The sequence below is a fragment of the Zeus faber genome (genome assembly GCF_960531495.2).
Source record: "Zeus faber genome assembly, chromosome: 7".
In the NCBI taxonomy this organism is placed as follows: domain Eukaryota; kingdom Metazoa; phylum Chordata; class Actinopteri; order Zeiformes; family Zeidae; genus Zeus; species Zeus faber.
In genome coordinates, this window is record NC_137203.1 from 24,952,243 (window position 1) to 24,971,714 (window position 19,472).

Sequence of the window (19,472 nt, forward strand, 5' to 3'; positions counted from 1 at the left end):
TTCTTCAGTCAATGATTTGGTTGCGTTTATGTGGACTACCAGGCCCTCCCCTCGGCACGCAGGGGTGTCCTCCTCTCGCGTGCCTGTGTGATGTTTAAGGCAACGGCCCCCGGCGCTCGGCTCGCATCTACAGCGCTTCCTCTCGTGCCTCTTGTACTTCGCAAAATGCATGGTGATGTCACAAATCGCCCCGCTTAGTGGATTTGGGTGACGTCAGAAAGTGCCCCAGCTGCACAGAGCGGCTTGCTGATGGCTTGTTTAGCACAAGTTTATTAACTTGTAATGCGTAATGCGTCTTAATTGTACCAAATTCAACACTGCACATGGGGTCCCCAGCAACACATCCACCAAATGCGAAGTAGAACAAATGAGCGCTTGTAGACGGATGGACAGATATTCCTTCCTTTATAGTTAGAAGTTATATTACATAGATAGATAGATGGCACCATCATGGAACACATGACTCAGTTGTGATTAATGTCCTCAAGAAGAACATGATGACAGTGTGAACTGCAAACATGGTTGTTTTTCTGCTCGGGCCTGTGCCGTGCCTGGAGGGCCTACAGCGTGCGGCGTTCACTGGGTGACTGCAGGCCATTTGGGAGTGCAAGTCAGAACACTCTCATGTGATGCAGCAGTTACACAGCTCAAAGTCAAGAGGCTGCAGTCGCTGCCAAGCACTTGATTCATTAAGAGCTTTTTTTCTCCAGGAGTGAAATCAAAACAGCCACGGCGTTGATTTATATCAAGATATTGATTTATATTGAGGTGTTTTTCAGTTAGCTTGCTCAAAAGAAAATGTACAAGTGAGATATACTATGCTTCTAACGCTTGTTCCAAGTGCTATGCATTTTGTCATCACAAAATCGATGTGTGATACAGGGAAGTTCATACATTTTCTCACAGCAGCTATCCAGCAGTATAGGGTTAAAACTTTTCATCATTAAAACTCTTTTTGATAAATGTAAAGGGTAAGGCTTCCTGGCAAGGTGTCAGTCATGATAATGAGTTTGAGTGAGTGGCACATAAAGGCTCTTTTCATTGCACAATCTGGGGCAACGGGGTAAGCCTGTCGTGCTGCTGCAAAGTGGAGATTTGCCCTTGCTTGATTGAAAAGACAGCACGGAAAGAATTTCCCTAAATGAAACTCAATCTCATTTGCCACTAAACGGAAGAATATGCACTGAAACAGATCACAGGCAAAGTCTTGGTGTTTTAGTGCCTTTATGTAACAATTCTAACATGTTGACGTATGGTGGTCAAACGATCAAAATCACATCAAAAAACCCCAAGCAGCAACTTCATGAAAGGAAAAGCGCTGCGGATGGAACAATAACATTTTGGATGATTTAGAAACACACTAGAATTTCTTTAAAGAATTCCACCCCCCCTGTGCAATTCAATTCTTTCCAGTTGAGATGCTGAAAATTTCTGAATATTGTAGGGCCCCTTTGTTGCAGAGGAGACTTACTTCGCAAGACAAGAATGGCCTGGCGAGGGCCAAGGACGACTCCGGCCTTACTGAAGACGGTGTGGCGGTGGAGGCCATAATCCGTGGCTTTCCTGTGCCGACCAGTTTCACAGAGCCCGGGCCGGTGTTGGGTTTCCCCCCCAAGCAGCTGGTCCAGAATTTTTTTGTGGTCCCCTTCACTCCTCTTTGAAAGGGGATAGTTTCGTCTAGTTCCTCCATGAGGCCCTGTGGACCCGACACTACACACATACAGTACTATGGAGCGAAGGCCCTGCTGTGGTCTCCTTGAGGACAACAGGCCGGCAGAGAGAGCAGCTGGAAGATGACTCGGATGTTGGAAACAGGTGAACACAGTGCCAGCGTGAGGGCAAATATCTGTGAAAAGGACTCAACAGGGCTTGAACTGGTCTGTGAAGCCACTATGTATCCAACAGGGGTAAAAAGTTCGTATCAAAGCCGTGGGATGCAGTAGAATGACACAACATAGATACACAATGTTTTTCTTTTTAGGAGGCTTCCGCAGGGCAGGTAGGACCAGGACACATGGAGCTTGTAAAGCACATCTCCTACAGGGAGACATACAAGGCTAGTTGATGCCCTTCACCAATCCCGCGGACAAAAAGGACAACTTTAGAAAGGGCCTTGACAGTGTGTTGATCTCACTGATCTACCTCTCTCAATCTGGGAAGGCTTTGGGGTTGAACTGCTATCCTTGTATTTTCGCCTGGCCACACAGATGGTGGAAAATAGTTCTGAAGCAGGTTTTGCTTGGCGAGGCACCTCTGTTTTAGTTGGACTTCCTTGTTAAAGGATGAGTAGCCCAGCTTGACTGGAGTTGAACCAAGGCCTTTGGAGATCACACAGGCACTAAAATCCATATGTGAGATGTATAAACAGCAGTCTGTGTTTATTTACAGCATACGATCCTCTAGCATGTAAGGTACCTCATGCTTGCTAAGCTCCAGAGTCTGGAAAGAGAAGAGGGGCTGAAGTCAAAGAGTCCTGTGTTGGGTTCTGATGCACCGATATAATAAATAGTAACTTATTTCAGAAAAGCTTTTGGTTACTACAGCAGTTTGAGCGCTCGTATAACTGAGGGGCGTTTTCCTTTCTCCATCTATCAGGGGCCTCGCGGATTCTTGCGTTCCCTGACCCCCATCAACGGTCCTATACACTAATACCCACAAATAAACATATCAGCTGGTATGTTCGAGAGTGTAATGGGGGTTAAGGGCTGGCAGGATGGGGGTGTTGCGATAACTTATGTCCCGGGTGAGTCATCTCTCACTCCATACAAGTAGGAGTGTTTAGGAGTGAAAGTCTTGTGTGCTTTGGAGGTTTCCATCACTCTGAAGCCTGGATCGAGCCTAATGGGATTTCCAACAGAAAGTATTTACTGTAGATTCATACTACATACTACCAATTTACAGCACTGCACCCCAGGGGAGGGTTCACACACAACTAATGCACATGGATGGGTTTAACTGCCTGTTTTGCTAAAAGATTATTTGATTTTGTCTGTGCATATACATAAAGGTTATTTGAACAGTTTTCAATCAGAAAACACCCTCTCAAGAGCCGGGGCTGTCATAACCGAAGCTCTCAAAACCCCCAACATTAAATGTTTATGCACCTCTTAAAGAGTTCTCAGAATGCAGGATAGATGAAAACGTATGAAAACGCTGATGACAAATCGGCAGAGTAAACATCTTTTCACGACAGGCCGGGATGAAATATTTCACTTGAAAACCATTTTGAAATTTACAGGCGGGCTTCCATTTCGCTGGAAAAATAGGGATTCCCGGAAATCCATTTGTGAGCGCCAATTATGACAGTGCAGAGAGGATGTCTGCGCTGGGTGAAATAGGAGCCTGGAGGAGGATTGTGCGGCTCCAGGAAACCCGTCTGCTCCTTTGCTAGAAGCCAACCAACCTTTTTTATAATCTGTGAGCACAGTGTCCATGGCTAACATAGAGAATGAACGGAAAAAAATGGGTTGTTGGTGTAGAGGGACGTACATTGTCTTCATGACTTCATGTACAATTAAATACAAAGACATGTGAGTGACAACTGTATTCAGTACAATACAAAAAGCAGAACAATAATGAAGTTTTTTGTGGCACTTCCGCCTGATACACAGCAACCGAGTTGCATTTTCAGGACCCTCCGACACAGAGACACAGGCAGGGATGTTGCAAACACACCAGTTTATTACAGAGATTGGTAAGATGTAACAAGCCGGGAGTAGATGGACACATTTCATGACAGAGGCCCCCTGTGTGTGTGTGGGGGGGCTGGGTAGTTGACCTGTTGTCCATTGATTGCTCTAATGAGCAACAGGCGTACAGCCACCTCTGACCCCAGGCCCAATTACGTGGACCCAACACAGGTGTGGCTGCTTAAACCACCCCACCCACACACCACAGTTGTCGAATCGATGACGTCTTTGCGGGCTTTGCCGGAACTACTTCTCACCATCAGTACAGTTTCTAAATCAAGTAAGACCTAAAGCGAATATATGTACCAGAAATCTGTAATCTGTAATATCCAAATAGTTCTGAGGCTAAAACCTCATACTGTAAATAGTCACAGATTACAAGGAGCCTGATCGGCTCAGCCCAGTTTTATGGAGGCTGAAGTTGGTTTGAGGGTGCGGACTGAATGAAAACATCATGTCTGATTGACATGTCTGTTCTTTTAAGTTGCAAGTTTTTTATTTATATTTATTTTTCATGCTAAATTTTTATACGCATTTGATTTTATTAAGAAGAAGAATCTTTAATTATCACACACGCTTTGGATGGTGGCCAGTAATGAGGCCTCTGCATTTAACCCATCCTGGCTTGTCCTTCCTCCGGGGGGGCAGCCAGGAGCAGTGGGCAGCATACGTGGACACACCCGTGGACCTGGTAACGAGTGTCCATCGCTGGTCAGACGATGATGTGTGCATGTTTTTGGTGGGGGTCCTTACTGACGTTAGGTGGAGGAAACCCCATGTGAGCACGGGGAGAACATGCAAACTCCACAGAGAAAGGCTCCTATTTGGGAGATAACCCGCCCGGAGCACGGTGCCAACAGCGCCCCAGGCGGGAATCGAACCCAGGACTGTGAGGCAGCAGTGCAATGCACTGCGCCACCTAATTATTCTTATTATCAGAACTTATAGGAGTAGCAGTAGTAGCAGTAGTAGTGGTATAGATAGAATAAAATGTTGAATATTGCAATTCCCTTTTAAATCCTCCCAAGAGTCTAAATACTCTCCTCACTTCATGTCAGGAGAGTTAAGTGTCATATCATGATGCATCTGGTACTAGTAGTGTGCGGTGAGAGATTCATTATAGAAAAAACACATACCACACCTTTCTACTGCTAGGACGGGCCGTGCAGGCACCTTGTGTTACAGTCCCTTCAAAGTTTACTGCGAGTGGTTCATAAATTGTTTAAAAAAGTGGATCTATAGCATGCACCCTTGCATATGTCAAGTTTCATTACCAACAACATTCCAAAAACATAGGGAGAGTCATTTGGCAGTTGTGGCATATTAAATTCTGCTTGGGCAATGTGCAATATGGTGGCCATGCTACTTGGCCTTACATGAAAACTGTGTCACATGACTTTAGTTTACGCATTAAGCACTTCACTGCTTGTTTGGAGATGATCTTGTACAATGTGTTCTGTATTGTTTGATGCTTTGAGTCATACAAAGATTATGTTAAAGGCACAGATATGAAAATACGATATCTGCCGTTCAAGAAAAGTGCAAATCCTTATGCAAAAGTGCTGGAAATACAAAAGAGATTACAACTACAAGCAGCCCTACACTGAGAGATGGATGGAAAGCTATTCTGTCCCATGGTGGATGTGTGTCCAGTGGCTTTTCAGTCCTGCCATGTCGTTATGATATGTTCTATATCAACTAAACTCATGTTACTGTGCCCTCATTGACTAAGTTTGATGTGATCACGTAAATGACATTTTCAGTTCAACAGTGGAGTCATTATCACTCCGCTGACCAAAATTAAAAAAAAAGGCCTGGAAAATTTAATTAGCTTTCTCTGAATTGTGGAGTTTTGGCCTTGCCAATCTCAATATAATAACGCTAAAACTATTACAACCTGAGAAGTGTTAGTATTGGCAGCTTGTCACAGTCAGGGCAGTAAAACTGTGCCACATGTGAGCCAGGCTGCTGTACGGTCGTATTTTATTTGTAAGACACTTTATATAAGAGACCTGACTATCTGCATTCAGTATCTAGCAAATAGCGACCCACAGACTTAGAGACATGCTCCTTATTTCGAACGTGTTTTTTGAACACCCCTGGAACATTGCCTGGTGCTCTGTAGATGTAACAAAAGTTTAATAATTTACTCTTATTATTTTTCCGAGAACTTTAACTAAAGGGAACTTGGGCCTGTGTCCAACACCCTTGGCCTTCTCCGTAATGCATCGCTTGGAACATTTAGGGATGAATCTAGCCCTGTTTGAGAGGCTGTAACTTGTAGCCCTCTACATACAGTAAATGAATAGAATATCAATCTAGAGGCCTGCTTAGGCAGTAAATTAGCGGCACATTTATGAGGCCTGCCAGCTTGTTAAAGGAAATCCCACTGTGGAGACCTCAGGTGTGAGAGAAGCTTCGGTCTACTGGCGGAAAGGATATTTCTCAGCTGGAATCCGTCCAAGCTGAAGGCTACGAAAACTGGGTAGAAGCACAGAGGGCAATTCTGCTTGTTCGCCTTTGGTTTGTTTCTCTCCTCACGTAGAGCGTTTTTACTACACTGCATGATATATGGTGAATTCTATAAGTAAAACAGTCACAAAGTAAAAACAAATCACAAAGAAAGAATTGGTCTCTATTGGGAGATTACTTTTCGACTCAGAAAGTGGAAAGACCTTTTGCTGGGGCCCGAGCAGACTACCTGTCTTCTGGTTGGCTGGTTGGTTTCGTTCTCCCCCCACGCTGCCACTGGGATCTGGGAAGTGTGCCAGAACCACTAAAAATAAAGAAATTAGAAGAATTTAATCCCAACCAAAAACACGCCAGGGGGGAGAGAAAGCCGGGGGAGAGATTAAAGGCTGCTTCCGAACAAATAATAGTTCAGGAGGTAGACAATAATCCCATTTATTCAATAAAGTATTTTCCCTTTTCTACAAAATCAAGCCTCTTTCTTAGGTGGAGGAGGGAAATTGATTCCTCTGTTTTTGTTCCATATCATTTTACCCAGTAGCTGTGCCACCGTGGAATTCTTGTGGAGATAATTTAAGGTGAACCGGTGGGCCAATATCAAAAGTCTAGTTGTGATACCTCAGCAGAGAAAAACTCAAAAATGGCTTTTGCTGTAATGAGTTGAGCGTTTACTTTCTGGTGATTGGGGGGGGGGTGCAAACCACACACACGCACACACGCACACACACACACACACACACACACACACACACACACACACACACACACACACACACACACACACACACACACACACACACACACACACACACACACACACACACACACACACACACCTATATCTTTTTAATGCAGATCTGATCAAAATTGTCTAATATTACTTTTAAACTGTCTTAAATTTATCACAATTGTCCCGCGTATAATCACACGCACATGCGCACAGTGGGAGAGAGAGGCCGGGAGAGAGCGAGCGCGGAAGGCCAAGGTGGCGGTGACATGACGACTAACATCTACGGAGGGGCAACAGTACCCTCTACCGTCTCGTCGTAAAAATAGCTTCATCCACGTCTTAATTGTGTATTTTCCTATTTCAAGTTAGCATTTCCGAAACAAAAGAGAACAAACAACAACAACAAAAAAGGATTTTGCTGAAAACGTTGTGTGACGCCGTTCTGTAGTATACGAGCGCTCGCTAGATGGCACAAACGCGTCACCATGGAGCAGGCGCTGTGCTCTGTTACCATGGCGACGACGCCCATGTTTTCTAATGACGACAACACACGTTCTATCTAACGTAAATCCGGTATGTAATCTGGATTTGGCGCACTATAACACGTTAAGGCCATTCCTTCTGCGGTTCTTGGTCAAATAAATAAACAATTAATGATGCCATTAAGTATGCACCGGGCAGTGCCTTGTGATTTCCCATGATGCACCGCTGTATTGTGTCTAGTATCTCAGGGAGATGAGGGAGACCTGACACCGCTCCCTCCGTCCTCAGCCCGAGCGGAGCCCTGACAGCACGGCGACGTGCGGAGAGGGGGCGAGCGGACTTAGCCTCAGCCCCAGCGACGCACTTCAACCTCTTTTTAATCGATTTATTTTTGCCAAGCATCCCACGCGCTTGTCGGTGGTTTAAAGACGGGAGAGAGGTAAGTCAGCTCCCGGGCGGTGCTCTCGCCTAGTTAGCCACTCGGCTAACCTGCTAGTCAGCTAGCGGAGCGGCGCCTGACGTTGGACCGCTCATCAACACACACGTTTAACATCAGCGGGCTCCGCGACCTGCTGATGAATAGACACCACAGTATACACGCGATAAAAACGACCTATCCAAATGAAGGTTACCGATAGATGAGGTGGCGTTTGCTCCAGCTGTACAGGGCCGTGTCAGTGTGAAGGGGATGCGGGGTGCTGTCCGCAATGCAGGTGCTGAAATGTAAAGCCCCGTAGAGCGCCACAGGACCGTGGGGCGACTCAGTGCCTGACTGCTGCTGTTTACAGCCAATGTTGTTGTTCACCTTTAAAAACCGATACTTTCATACCAGTCACTTGTTTGGTTCTGTGTCCGAATTCTCTCATAAGTCATTATTATCATATTATTATTGTTGTTGTCGTTTTCGTCAATGGTGGAAGAGAACGTAGTAGTAGTAGCATTTAGGGCTGTACCTCGAGCGATCATTTTCTAAAACCGTGAGATTCCACAAACCTGTGTTTCCAACCGAATTCAAGGGTGATTTTCCACCAATGTTGCTAGAAATTGAATGTGAATTAGGTGGCTTTCAATCAGCTGGGTCGTGGCAAATTAGCTGTTTACGCAACGCGAATTGTTATGTTCCAATGTTTAATGTCCATTAATGCCTCTTGAGGCAGATGTGTATTATTTCACTATTACAATCTTATACTATGGTAGTGACACAAAAATAGATAATTCAATTGTTCATTTTAGTTATTTTAATCACAATGAATTGGCATCTAACTGGTGATTAATTGCCATTCGAAGAATTGAATAAATGAACAATTGAATTGTCACATATACCACTACAACAGTAATAATAGTGCACTAATTTGTAATAAACAGTGTCATTTACATCCATCTTAGGAAGAAAAGCCAAGAACATACATTTCTAGACAGTAGACAGTTATTGCATGGAGTTGCGTAGAGTTCGTATATTCTGACTGAACCTCCTGTTTGTATCACAGGAGAAGCACTTACTGCTAAGTCTTATTGTGGCTGAGCATGGTATCTAGTGTGTCATGCTGCTGCAGTTCATTGATTATTTATGTCCTCTGTGTAGAGAAAAGCTGGTTTGTGTGTTCGGGAAAGGGAGACAGAAGATGCAGGCTGGCTTTAAAGGGAGGGGGATTATTAAGAGGCAATGGTCTTGTTTTCTTGGTAAGAAATTCCCTCAGTATTTTGGGAATGGAAGAAACAACCACTGATGCATTTGACAAAAAAATACTTTCTGCATCAGAAAAGTTCTGTAGTATGGGCACTCTAGTTTGTAGCCACAACTGCTGTGCTGTCAACCATTTTTTTGTTAGGGTGGTTGTGGTCATGTGTCTACTAATGAAAAAGTTATTCCCATCAAAGGGTTGTGCTCATCGAGTGAGCTTTACTGGAAGGGGTTGAGCTTAGATCGTCTCGTAAGCCTTTATGACGCATCACTGCCTGCGATGTGTCATAAACATTGCTGAATTGAGGTCACCATACAGGTCAGTATATTTGTCCACAATAACATAATGTAGATGGAAAAAACAGCATATACTGAGGAACACGTTCAGAGAGGTGGCACAGGATGCATTATTCATGTTTGCGAGCAGATGATATAAGAGTGAGGAGCTCCTGGGTGGATGTTTTATTGAAGCACACTAATGCATGTAGGAGGGGGAAGAATTTCTCCGCACTCTGGAGAGGCGGAGGGAGATCGATGTGCGCGCAACTCTGCGCCCAGCACGTTGGTCTGGGTCTGAGGGCGGAGACAGAAGGACAGCTTGATGGTCTCTTTATCTTTATCTGACTCGGTTCTGGCGACAAGGGCATCCGGAACGTGGGAGGGGGAGGGGAGGGCGTGCCACACCCTGGGTCAGTGTGATGATTTCTACAAGGAAATCGTTTTCCACTGAAGATATGTGAGTTTAGTTATGTTTCAGTTGAGAACATAGCTTTATTCTGACGTGCTGTGGTTCCCCCCTGTCTTGTTTTCCTCGCGTTCATTGATGTGATTATGAATAATATCTTGCACCACTCCCCTGAATATCAATCACAATGCATCTCAAGCTCTCCCCCAACATTCATTTTATTGCGGGCCCTGTCCACCATTTTGAAAATAAAAGGGAAAATGGTCCCTGATGTGGACAGATTTGGTGTTTTCTAATGGCTACTATTTAAGTCCATCATCCAAAGCAGATTATCTCTTTGGCCAGTCTCTCGCACAGACACAACAAAAAGCTGGAGCCCGTCTCGCACACCCAAATGTGTGTGAGGATGAGAATGAATGGCCTTTCACTCACTCTCCTCTCTCTCTCTCTCTCTCTCTCTCTGGCTCTGGATCTCCTTCCTCCATGTTAGCAGGTGGTGGGGCCAGTGTGTGTCTTGAGCGCGGTCAGCCATGGCGTCGGCTAACGTTAACCTGGAGAACCAGCTGCACAGCACCCAGAAGAACCTACTCTTTCTCCAGCAGGACCACGCCAACACGCTGAAGGGGCTTCATGCCGAGATTCAGAGGTTACAACAACACTGTACAGGTGAATGTAACGCTCACCCTCAGAACTCACAGAATATCCCCTCCACCCAAAAAAGGATATCTTAAATATTAGTCTTATAGTGTCAGACCTAGGACAAATACTAACCACTACTAACATGAACTGCCAAACCTGAGTCCAACGACTCTTTCTCATTAATAATAACAAAAATGATAATAATAATAATAATAATAATAATAATATTAATAATAATAATAATAATAATAAATATAGCTGCAGGCAGCAATATACAGGGTCCACGGTAGTCGGCCCTTCATTAAAGTTCAATGGCCTAGTCTGCTTTGGCTCTCTATACTGTAGTGTGTTGTGACTGCAGAAGTTCATTCATTCTGCCCAGGTTATAATAACAAGTAATTCTATGACCAGGCAGTTTTTGTGGCTGTGGTAGTGTGTCATACGCAGCAACTAACGGTGGTTATCATTCTGATGTAAGGCTATTATGGGGCTCATGATAACGATAATGATAATCCCGATTATTTTACTCAATATTGTGATCAGGATTATTTATCGTGATTATTCATCCATTTTCGGGAACATAATTATTTAATGCACATTGTAAATCAACAGAAAACTGCCTTCACAATACAAATGTATTTTATAAACTCAAAAAAAACAACAACAAAAAAACAACTATAAAAAATTTAATAAACTGAAATGTACAAATATTTGAATCAAAATAGGACTTTATTCACATGAATTGAGTCTTCTTAAGACTAGATATAAAATAAATACACACAAGAAGGTCTGTTGTAATGTAACTGCAGGTGTAATGTAACTGACAGGTGTAAAACAGCCCCCCCCATTTAATCCAGCATGGTTGGAAAACAGACACTTATAATAGCAGATGACAATGCGATTAATAATAATAATAATAATAATAATTATATATATTATATATATATAACAGATATACTATATAACAATGGATAATGACACTTCATTATATTTAAATAAATAAAGATCACATTAAAAATTGATCTGATTTGTTTTGCATGAAGTCTTTGAAAATGAAAAAAAATGTTAAGCCCTTGAATTTCATTTGTATTGCCAGAATGATAACTTATACTATAATAATAATAATAATAATAATAATAATAATAATAATAATAATAAATATAGCCGCAAGCAGCAATTTGCGGGTTCAAACTTTTTGCGCTGAACAGAAGAGAACACCGCAATCCGTAAAAATTAAAGCCGCGAACAGCAACGGATGGATTTCGGGCTTCACAAAGCCGAGAAAAGTCACTTGAGCTAGTTAAATTCTGTTTAAAAAGGAATGAGAGCAATCACACACTTGCCGTCTCATCACCTGACCTGAGTCAGTTCTGCCATTTGCCCGCCCCTTTATCGGATTTGAACAAAATTTGGTGTGTATATTCAGGACATAGTGTGGGATGTCTCCTCTGAGTTGAATCAGGATATTGGGTGTCACGATTCTCCAAATCCACGATTTGATTTTTGATTTGAAGATCACGATTCGATGTTTGATTAAAAAAAAAAAAAAAAAAAAATGCCATTGTTGGGCTTTCGAGTCGTTCTCATTGACATTCTGGTCAAAGTTGCACTCTCCCTTGTACACACAGTGAAAGACCGGAGGAGAGGGAAATGTGCCGTTGCGCTCACGCATTTCTGCCAAAGCAGACTTTGCTCACACCGTTACCGGGAATATTTCTCTCCAATGTGCGTTCACTGTGAAACTGGATTGCACTGGATGAACTTGTATTGTATTGAACTTTATTGTTATTTTTTGTAATATCCAAATTCTATTTGAACTTATTTTGTCTAGCCCTAGTGCCAGGTGGGCAGTGGGTGTTGTGCAGTGTGTGTTGAGGGCTGGGGCGCAGAGGACCCCTCCGCAGAGCTGACCGCCGCTTGCCCAACCTCCGAACCAAATTTCACATAAGTCTGTTCGGAGCAGGGCGAGCCGCAGTCAACACCCCGTGCTCAGGCTGGATTTTCTTGCGGATCCTGACTTGCCCAATATGGCGACCATGTCAGATAATATTACCCACAAAAACACAGGGAGAATCGTGATCCTGATTGTGATTTTGAAGTTTGAAATCGAACGCAAATTTCAATCGATTTTTGATTTCCAATCTGAATCATGACACCCTTAATCAGGATTGCTCTCAGACAGCTGGAGCAGTGGCCTATTTCCTGCTAATCCCGCCCTGTGCCAAAATATTTTGATTGATGAGAGGATGGACTGATGGACTGAGCCCCAGGCACCATCCACTCCAGCTGTCCGGTTAGATCCCTCTTGTGAATTGTTATTGGGTTGGTTTTTTTCTCTGTGTGAGTCTGTGGGTGTGATTTTTATCATTTTCTCTCAATCCTGCAATGGTGTATACCAAAGTTGGTAGTGATACAATCGAAATCCAAGGAGCCTCTTGGACCATAAAAGTCCACCATTATGGATAGTTACATGTAGATAATTTGCATAATGTGGAAAACAGTAAGGTAAATGGACTTGAATTTGGTATCAGCGTTGCATGATTGAGATACACATTTCTATTATAAATGAGCAAGATTGGTCCAAAAACATTGCTGCCATCAACCAAAAAAATGTTGCACATGCCCACTTTCACCAATCAATATGGCACTTCAGATTTTGGTTAATACTTGCCCACAGAGCATGTGCACCAAGTCTGGTGAAATTCTGTACACCGGGGTATTCTGGCATTTGTGGCACCCCCTATGGGTTGCGTTCTAAATGCTTTGGTAGACCTATTCCCAAATTCGGACTGAAGATATCTACCATTAATTATGATGATAGGATGGGAGGATTAGGATGAGAGGATAAATGGTTGATGTGTTATAGCCAACTTTCTGCTAAGCCCCGCCATTAGCAACAGATTTACCAGATTTGGTGTTGATACAGTCATAATCCAAAAAAGTCTATTCACATTACTGTTTTTCATATTATGCAAATTAGCAAAAAATCCATCATGGAAGACTTTTATGGTCCACAAGGCTTTTTTTGTAGCGCATATTGAACTGGACTTGTGTGTCATTGTGTGAGGGGCGTGGCCTTAATTACAGCTGCACCCTCTGGCTGATTGGGCTCATGTTTCTTGGGAAGCATTTGCACATCATTTCCAGTTATTGAGCCAAGTTTCATGTTTCTAGCTCATTCCAGCTCATGGCAATTTGAGATGCAGTATAAGGCAATTAAGAAGAATAATAAAGCGACAAGAAAAAAATTGGTTTCTACCGGTTTGCCACTAACATGAATTACCGCAAGTGACAAATAACAGGCTCAAACCTTTTGGCGCTCAACAGATTAAGCAGCGCAATTGGCTAAAATTAAAGCTGTGAGCAGCAACGGGCGTGTTTCAGTTACAGTCAGTTCAGTTAGTTTCACTTTGTTCAAAGGAGTGAGACCAATCACATGCTTGCTGTATCCTCACAATAGGCGTTTTCGAACTAGGGAGGTCCGCTGAGAACTAGATACCTTCAAGGGCCTTTTTTCTGGTTGTATTCACACTGCTCTGGAACTCTGAAGTGGCGCTGAAGTGACGTCAGCCAAGGGGGTTTCAGCGTGAGTGCCGTGTTATATTTACTCCGATAGAGATAACTTTCACAGATTTCGCCTTATCTGTATACTAAAACCTGTTTCAGAACAAATTTGAGGTGAGACCTCCCAGAACCTCTTGAAGAACCCCACATTGAGAGCCACTGCTGTATACCATATCCCAAAGGAGTGGTGGCTGTTATAGCAGACCAATTATGCTCCTTTTCAACAAATTAATATAGGTCTCTGAAATCCCCAAAACTCTGTCTTTGAAGTTTTTTGCTGAAATTACCACTCAGATTATGCATTCTAGCCATTCTACAGCCCTTCAGGCTGGAACCCTAATAACAATAATAATAATAATAATAATATTAATAATAATAATAATAATAATAACCAGCATAAGAAGTTATTGATGAAGTATCTTTTTATGGAAGTGTCACACGGGCAGGGACAGGGCTGCAGGGCAAAGCCAAGCAGCTCTCGTCTCATCGCTGTACGGTCACACCTCCTGCGACGGGGCTCCTACGCCCCTGGTGTTTGTGCCCGTGTCGGCTCAAACCTCTCTCCCGTTCCATATCTAATATACATTATATAGATAGATGGTGCCGTGCGTACTTAAAAAAAATATATATATAGTGTAGGTGTTTACTTTGAAAAATAAATAACCATTAATAATCTTGCCATCCGTTCCTTAAAATAAAGTATTGCCCTCATTGAAGAAACATAAAATGACGTGTTCCTTATTTTATGGCTAATTTGAGGGACGTTTTTAATTTAAATAAAATAGGAACAAGACGCAGTGGTCCGAGTGTTCATTTTCCAGGGATCAGCGCCATTGAGGGCATGTCTTCTCTCCTATCGCCCAGTGCTCGGCACTGCTCATTTTCATAAAGTTTAATTATGTTCAACTTTCCTTGTCGCCGTGAAGCTGTCAGCTCGCCGCTGGTCGTCGCTCTGCCACCCTGCAGCAGGATGAAGCTGAGCTCCGTTTGAAATGCATTGCAGTCTGTGTGACCCTACCATTACACAAGCTGCAGTTTCAAATTGGTCGTGCTGCAATATTAGTCTTAATGGAAAGGCACTTTTTCCAACCATCAGTCAGTGGCACTAAGCTCTGTACTGTTGGAAAATGGAGTACCATGATCAATCATTTTTACAAATTGATTGAGGGTGGATATTCAAGAGAGACACAGCAGGCCTAACAAATATTAATGTCAACTCCGAACTCAGAAATAATGCTTTTAAATGTTGTGCGCCAGACTTGTTGTGCGCTGGAATATAATGGACTTTAAATATTAATTCCTTGATACCATTAGGACATTTTAAAAATATGCTTACAAATCTCATTGTTTTAGAATGTAATTGTTTTCACAAGGAATTGTTTTAACCAATGTTGGTGTTTGTGTTGTAATTCTCTTAATTATTTTTGTTGTTTTTATTTTGTTATTTGTGTATATATTTATTGAGATTTTTTTTTGCCTAATGTGATCTCAGCATCATTGAAAAATGAGGGTTCATCCCTCAATGTATCCCCAAGAACTAAATCAAGGTGAAATGAAATATCACTATGCCCCAATCCCCGATTTTCCACTACTGCTAACTAACCCGCCTCTAAGCCAGCCAGAAACTCTCACTTATCTTCCTTTGACCCTGCAGCGCCATATGGTAGAGACCGACGCTGCTTCGGTGACCGCTGCTGCTGTGGAGAGCGCTCTTTTTGTTTTCTTGTTTTTTTTGGGGGGGGTTTTGGGGGGCATGTCACACAATGGACTAACAATGAAATGCCAACCTTTGCTCCTTCCACAGACCTGACATACGAGCTGACTGTGAGGAGTTCTGATCCTTCAGGTAAGATCACACGCCCGATGCACAACGCGGTGACACACTTTACATTCATGCTCTGTTGTATTTGGCTCATAACAACAGGAGTAAACTAATTGATTAAGATTGGATTACTGCATAACAGTTCTGTCACTATAATTCCCATCTGTGGTTTCAACAATAAGTTAATTAATACGATACCAGTGAAAATAATACTGCTCATTTTAAGCATGCTCCTATACATGTGTATTCTTTCATATACCCCGGTGCATTGGTCTAGGCTACACAAATCATTAAAAAACAACAATAAAAGCAGCAGCGGCATTTGCCAAGACCAGCTCAAACCCCCCCAAAAAGTCAAAGCTATAAATACGTTTCTCTAGCTCCGGACCTCGCTGCACTGCGTAGCTTTCTGTCTCCTGGTAACACAGTCGCACCCAGTAAGCATGGCTGACCCCCTGCTGTTCAGGGGAACTGTCATCCCTCTCCCGGATCCCACAGCTCCCAGCCAACCACCAAGCCCGCCCCCCTCCCCCACGTTACCATGGCCATGACACAAGAGTCACAACACTGTTCTGATTCAGACCCAGTTACAGCACCCAGTCTACTCTCTTCTTCAGGCTGCACACACACACACACAAACACACACAAACAAACATAAGTAAGATAGCATTGATTGAAAATGCTCGGATACATAGATTTAACTTCCACCCTGGCTTTGACGACTCCCCATCCCTTTTGTATTATTCAACGGGAAACCTGATCCCAGACATCAGTGCGTTAGCTGTGCTCTGTTCTATGTCTTTCCGAATGGGCTCCGGCTGGGGCCCCAATACGTTTAAGGGGCCGCTGTCAGAGGCACTATCAGGTTAGCACGAGAGGACTCATGGATCGCAGCGCAGGAAATTTGATTATGTGTCACAGCACTAATGCACAGTCTGCAGCCTGCTTGGTCCAGCAGGGCTCCACTGTTCCAGCTGGGCGTCGGGAACCAAACCAACCCCAGCTCCTACGGACCCAGAAATGGATCTGTCCACAAGACACGGTGGAAAAACAAGTGTTTACTGGCGACGGGTGAAAAGGCATTACTCAGAAACATTACCCTAACGTCTTTATTATTCCTGATAATTAGCTTTGTAATTAGTCAATATTTCAATGTCAAGTCATTTTGTTTCACAAACCAATCAAAAATGCATTACTCCTGTAATCAGATTGGAATTTAATTATCCCAAAACAACACCCCCCCACTCCAATCATTGCCATCTTCTCATACGTTGAGACAGCCATTAATCCAGTCAAAGTTGTGCCCTAAAAGTTACACTCTTTAGGTGGCAATATCCCCAGTGCATAGAAACAGAGTGGTATGGAACAAACTTGAAAACAGCGATGCCTTTTTTTCCACACAGAAACTTCAAGGTCAAGGAGTATCCCAATTTTAAAAGCAAAAGAAATATGATACAGTGGAAGCAGCCAAACACAGTAACAATAGCACTGGTTATTAACGATCTGTGAAAGGGGTGAAAATGAAAAAAAAAATTTGTGATTTACATTGTTTTATTTCAGTTTTTATGTTGTTTATTTGCCGGGCACCATTTTTTACAGCACTGAGAGTAGGTTTGGGAGGGGCGGCATTGGGCGAGCAGAGATGAAGGTCGGGGATGGGCCGTGTCCTCGTTTTATGCCCTAAGCTGTAATATGAGACTCTGCCCACTGCAGATAAGTCTCCATAGGCTCACACTCAGATAGGCTGCATTCGCTGTACAGATAGTCTGATGTTTTGGCCTACAGGTGCGTGTGGGTGTGTGTCTATGTTCATGTGCGTGTGCTTGTGCCTTTGTGTGTCTGTGTTTTTGCAAAAGTCAGTGGGTGATCTATTGTGTGTTTACATGCTTGAATGTCTGAATGTGTCCTTCTTATTGTGCGTCTGTAGCCTTGTGTGCGTGTGTTATTGTGCATGTGGAAGCCGCTGTTTCACCTCCTCTCTGTGTGTGTGTGTGTGTGTGTGTGTGTGTGTGTGTGTGTGTGTGTGTGTGTGTGTGTGTGTGTGTGTGTGTGTGTGTGTGTGTGTGTGCGTGCGCGCGCGTGCAGACAGCAGCGAGGCGCGCTGCAGGGAGCTGCAGAGGAGGTGCGAGGAACTGGAGGCCCAGCTGAAGAAGAAGGAGGTGGAGAACACGGAGCTGCTGCGGGAGCTGGAGCAGAAGAATGCCATGATCTCCGTGCTGGAGAACACAATCAAGGAGCGGGAGAAGAAGTACCTGGAGGAGCTGAAGATGAAGAGCCACAAGCTGGCCGTGCTCTCCGGGGAGCTGGAGCAGCGGGCCAGCACCATTGCCTACCTCACCTCGCAGCTCCACGCCACCAAGAAGAAGCTGCTGGCGGGCAGCTCGTCGGAGGCCAGTCCCAACGTCAGCCCCGTCACGTCCTACAAGCCCAGCCCGCCACCGGCCAAGGACAGGCAGCCCGAGACCCCCCGCCGCCGCATGAAGAAGAGCCTCTCGCAGCCGCTGCACCCGGAGCTGACGGAGGTGTACCGGCTGGGCCCGGACGGACGGCGCCTCGCCCTGCGGGAGGCGGTGGACGCCATGCCCGACCCCACCCCCTTCCTGCAGGCAGGCCGGGAAACGCCCGAGCCCCACATGGTGCCGGAGCGGCCCGCCGTCATCCCGCCCATCGCCTCCGAGCGCTCCCCCCTCTCCTCGCTGAGTGGCCAGTCCAGCCCCCGCCACAGCCCTGCCCGAAACCGCCCATCTCCTCACAGGGCGCACGTGGGCGTAGCGCACCGCATCCCCCACGGCGCCACAGCCCCAGCCCCACCGCAGGCGGAGCTGGAGACGCTGGCAGTGGACCAGGTCAACGGGGGCAAGGTTGTCCGCAAGCGCTCGGGGGCCGACCGAACAGTTTAACACAGCACACACACACATAAACATGCTTACACACGCACACGCACACGTACGCACACACACACACACACACACACACACACACATATACACTCACACACTGCAAGAGCAGTATAAAGCCTGACCCACTGTGTAGCCTGCTTTTTATGCAACACTGAATTAGAAAGAAAAGGAATAAAAGAGAAAACACATGAATGGACCTTTATATGAAATGAACCTTTTTTAATGTTGAGAGGGACTTCTTTGACGCATGCCAAATGTTTCTCACTGGAACCCCGTGTGGCTTACTGTTTCACACATCCGGCTCCTCTTTTCCTCTTTTTGTCTTCAACCTTATCCTGTCTTACTGTACATGGCGCATTCGATAATATCTCAGCCAAATATCTGCATTAGTGCCTGTTGAGTCGGTTTAAATCATACAAATATATTCATGGAATATTAATTCACTCCATCTTCCAGCAACGCACTTTGGTCATATCAGCAACTTATAACAACGTGTTTTCAGCTGCATCCATGTTAGAGAATTCAAACCATTAAAATAATCCTCGAATGTCCCTCACCTTATGATATCAGTGTATTACCACTACCGTAGGATCGCATTAATGTACAATGTAATACGCTGGTTACCGGGGTGAGAGTATTTTCACCTCGCTTTTGGCTGGCTCGCAAAAACAGCAATGGTGTACATGTTTAAACTGCAGTCTGAAATAATGTTTAATGGGACATATTTTGCGTGTGGGTGTGTGTTAGAGAAACAGATGGAGATAGTGAGAAAATGACCAGGGTGTGTGAGGCGTTCAAGGAGAGCATGTC

At 44.2% G+C, this 19,472-nt stretch overlaps 1 protein-coding gene across 1 annotated transcript; it reads left to right on the forward strand.

Moving 5' to 3' along the window:
• Positions 1 to 7,715: 7,715 nt before the first annotated feature.
• Positions 7,716 to 18,662, forward strand: ccdc92 (coiled-coil domain containing 92; the record flags this gene model as incomplete). Its single annotated transcript, XM_080003956.1, has 4 exons — positions 7,716 to 7,810; positions 10,228 to 10,403; positions 15,745 to 15,786; positions 17,848 to 18,662. The coding sequence occupies exons 2-4, from the start codon at positions 10,268 to 10,270 to the stop codon at positions 18,660 to 18,662; spliced, it is 993 nt and encodes a 330-aa protein (XP_079860082.1). The 5' UTR covers positions 7,716 to 7,810; positions 10,228 to 10,267.
• Between the last annotated feature and the right edge of the window lie 810 nt (positions 18,663 to 19,472).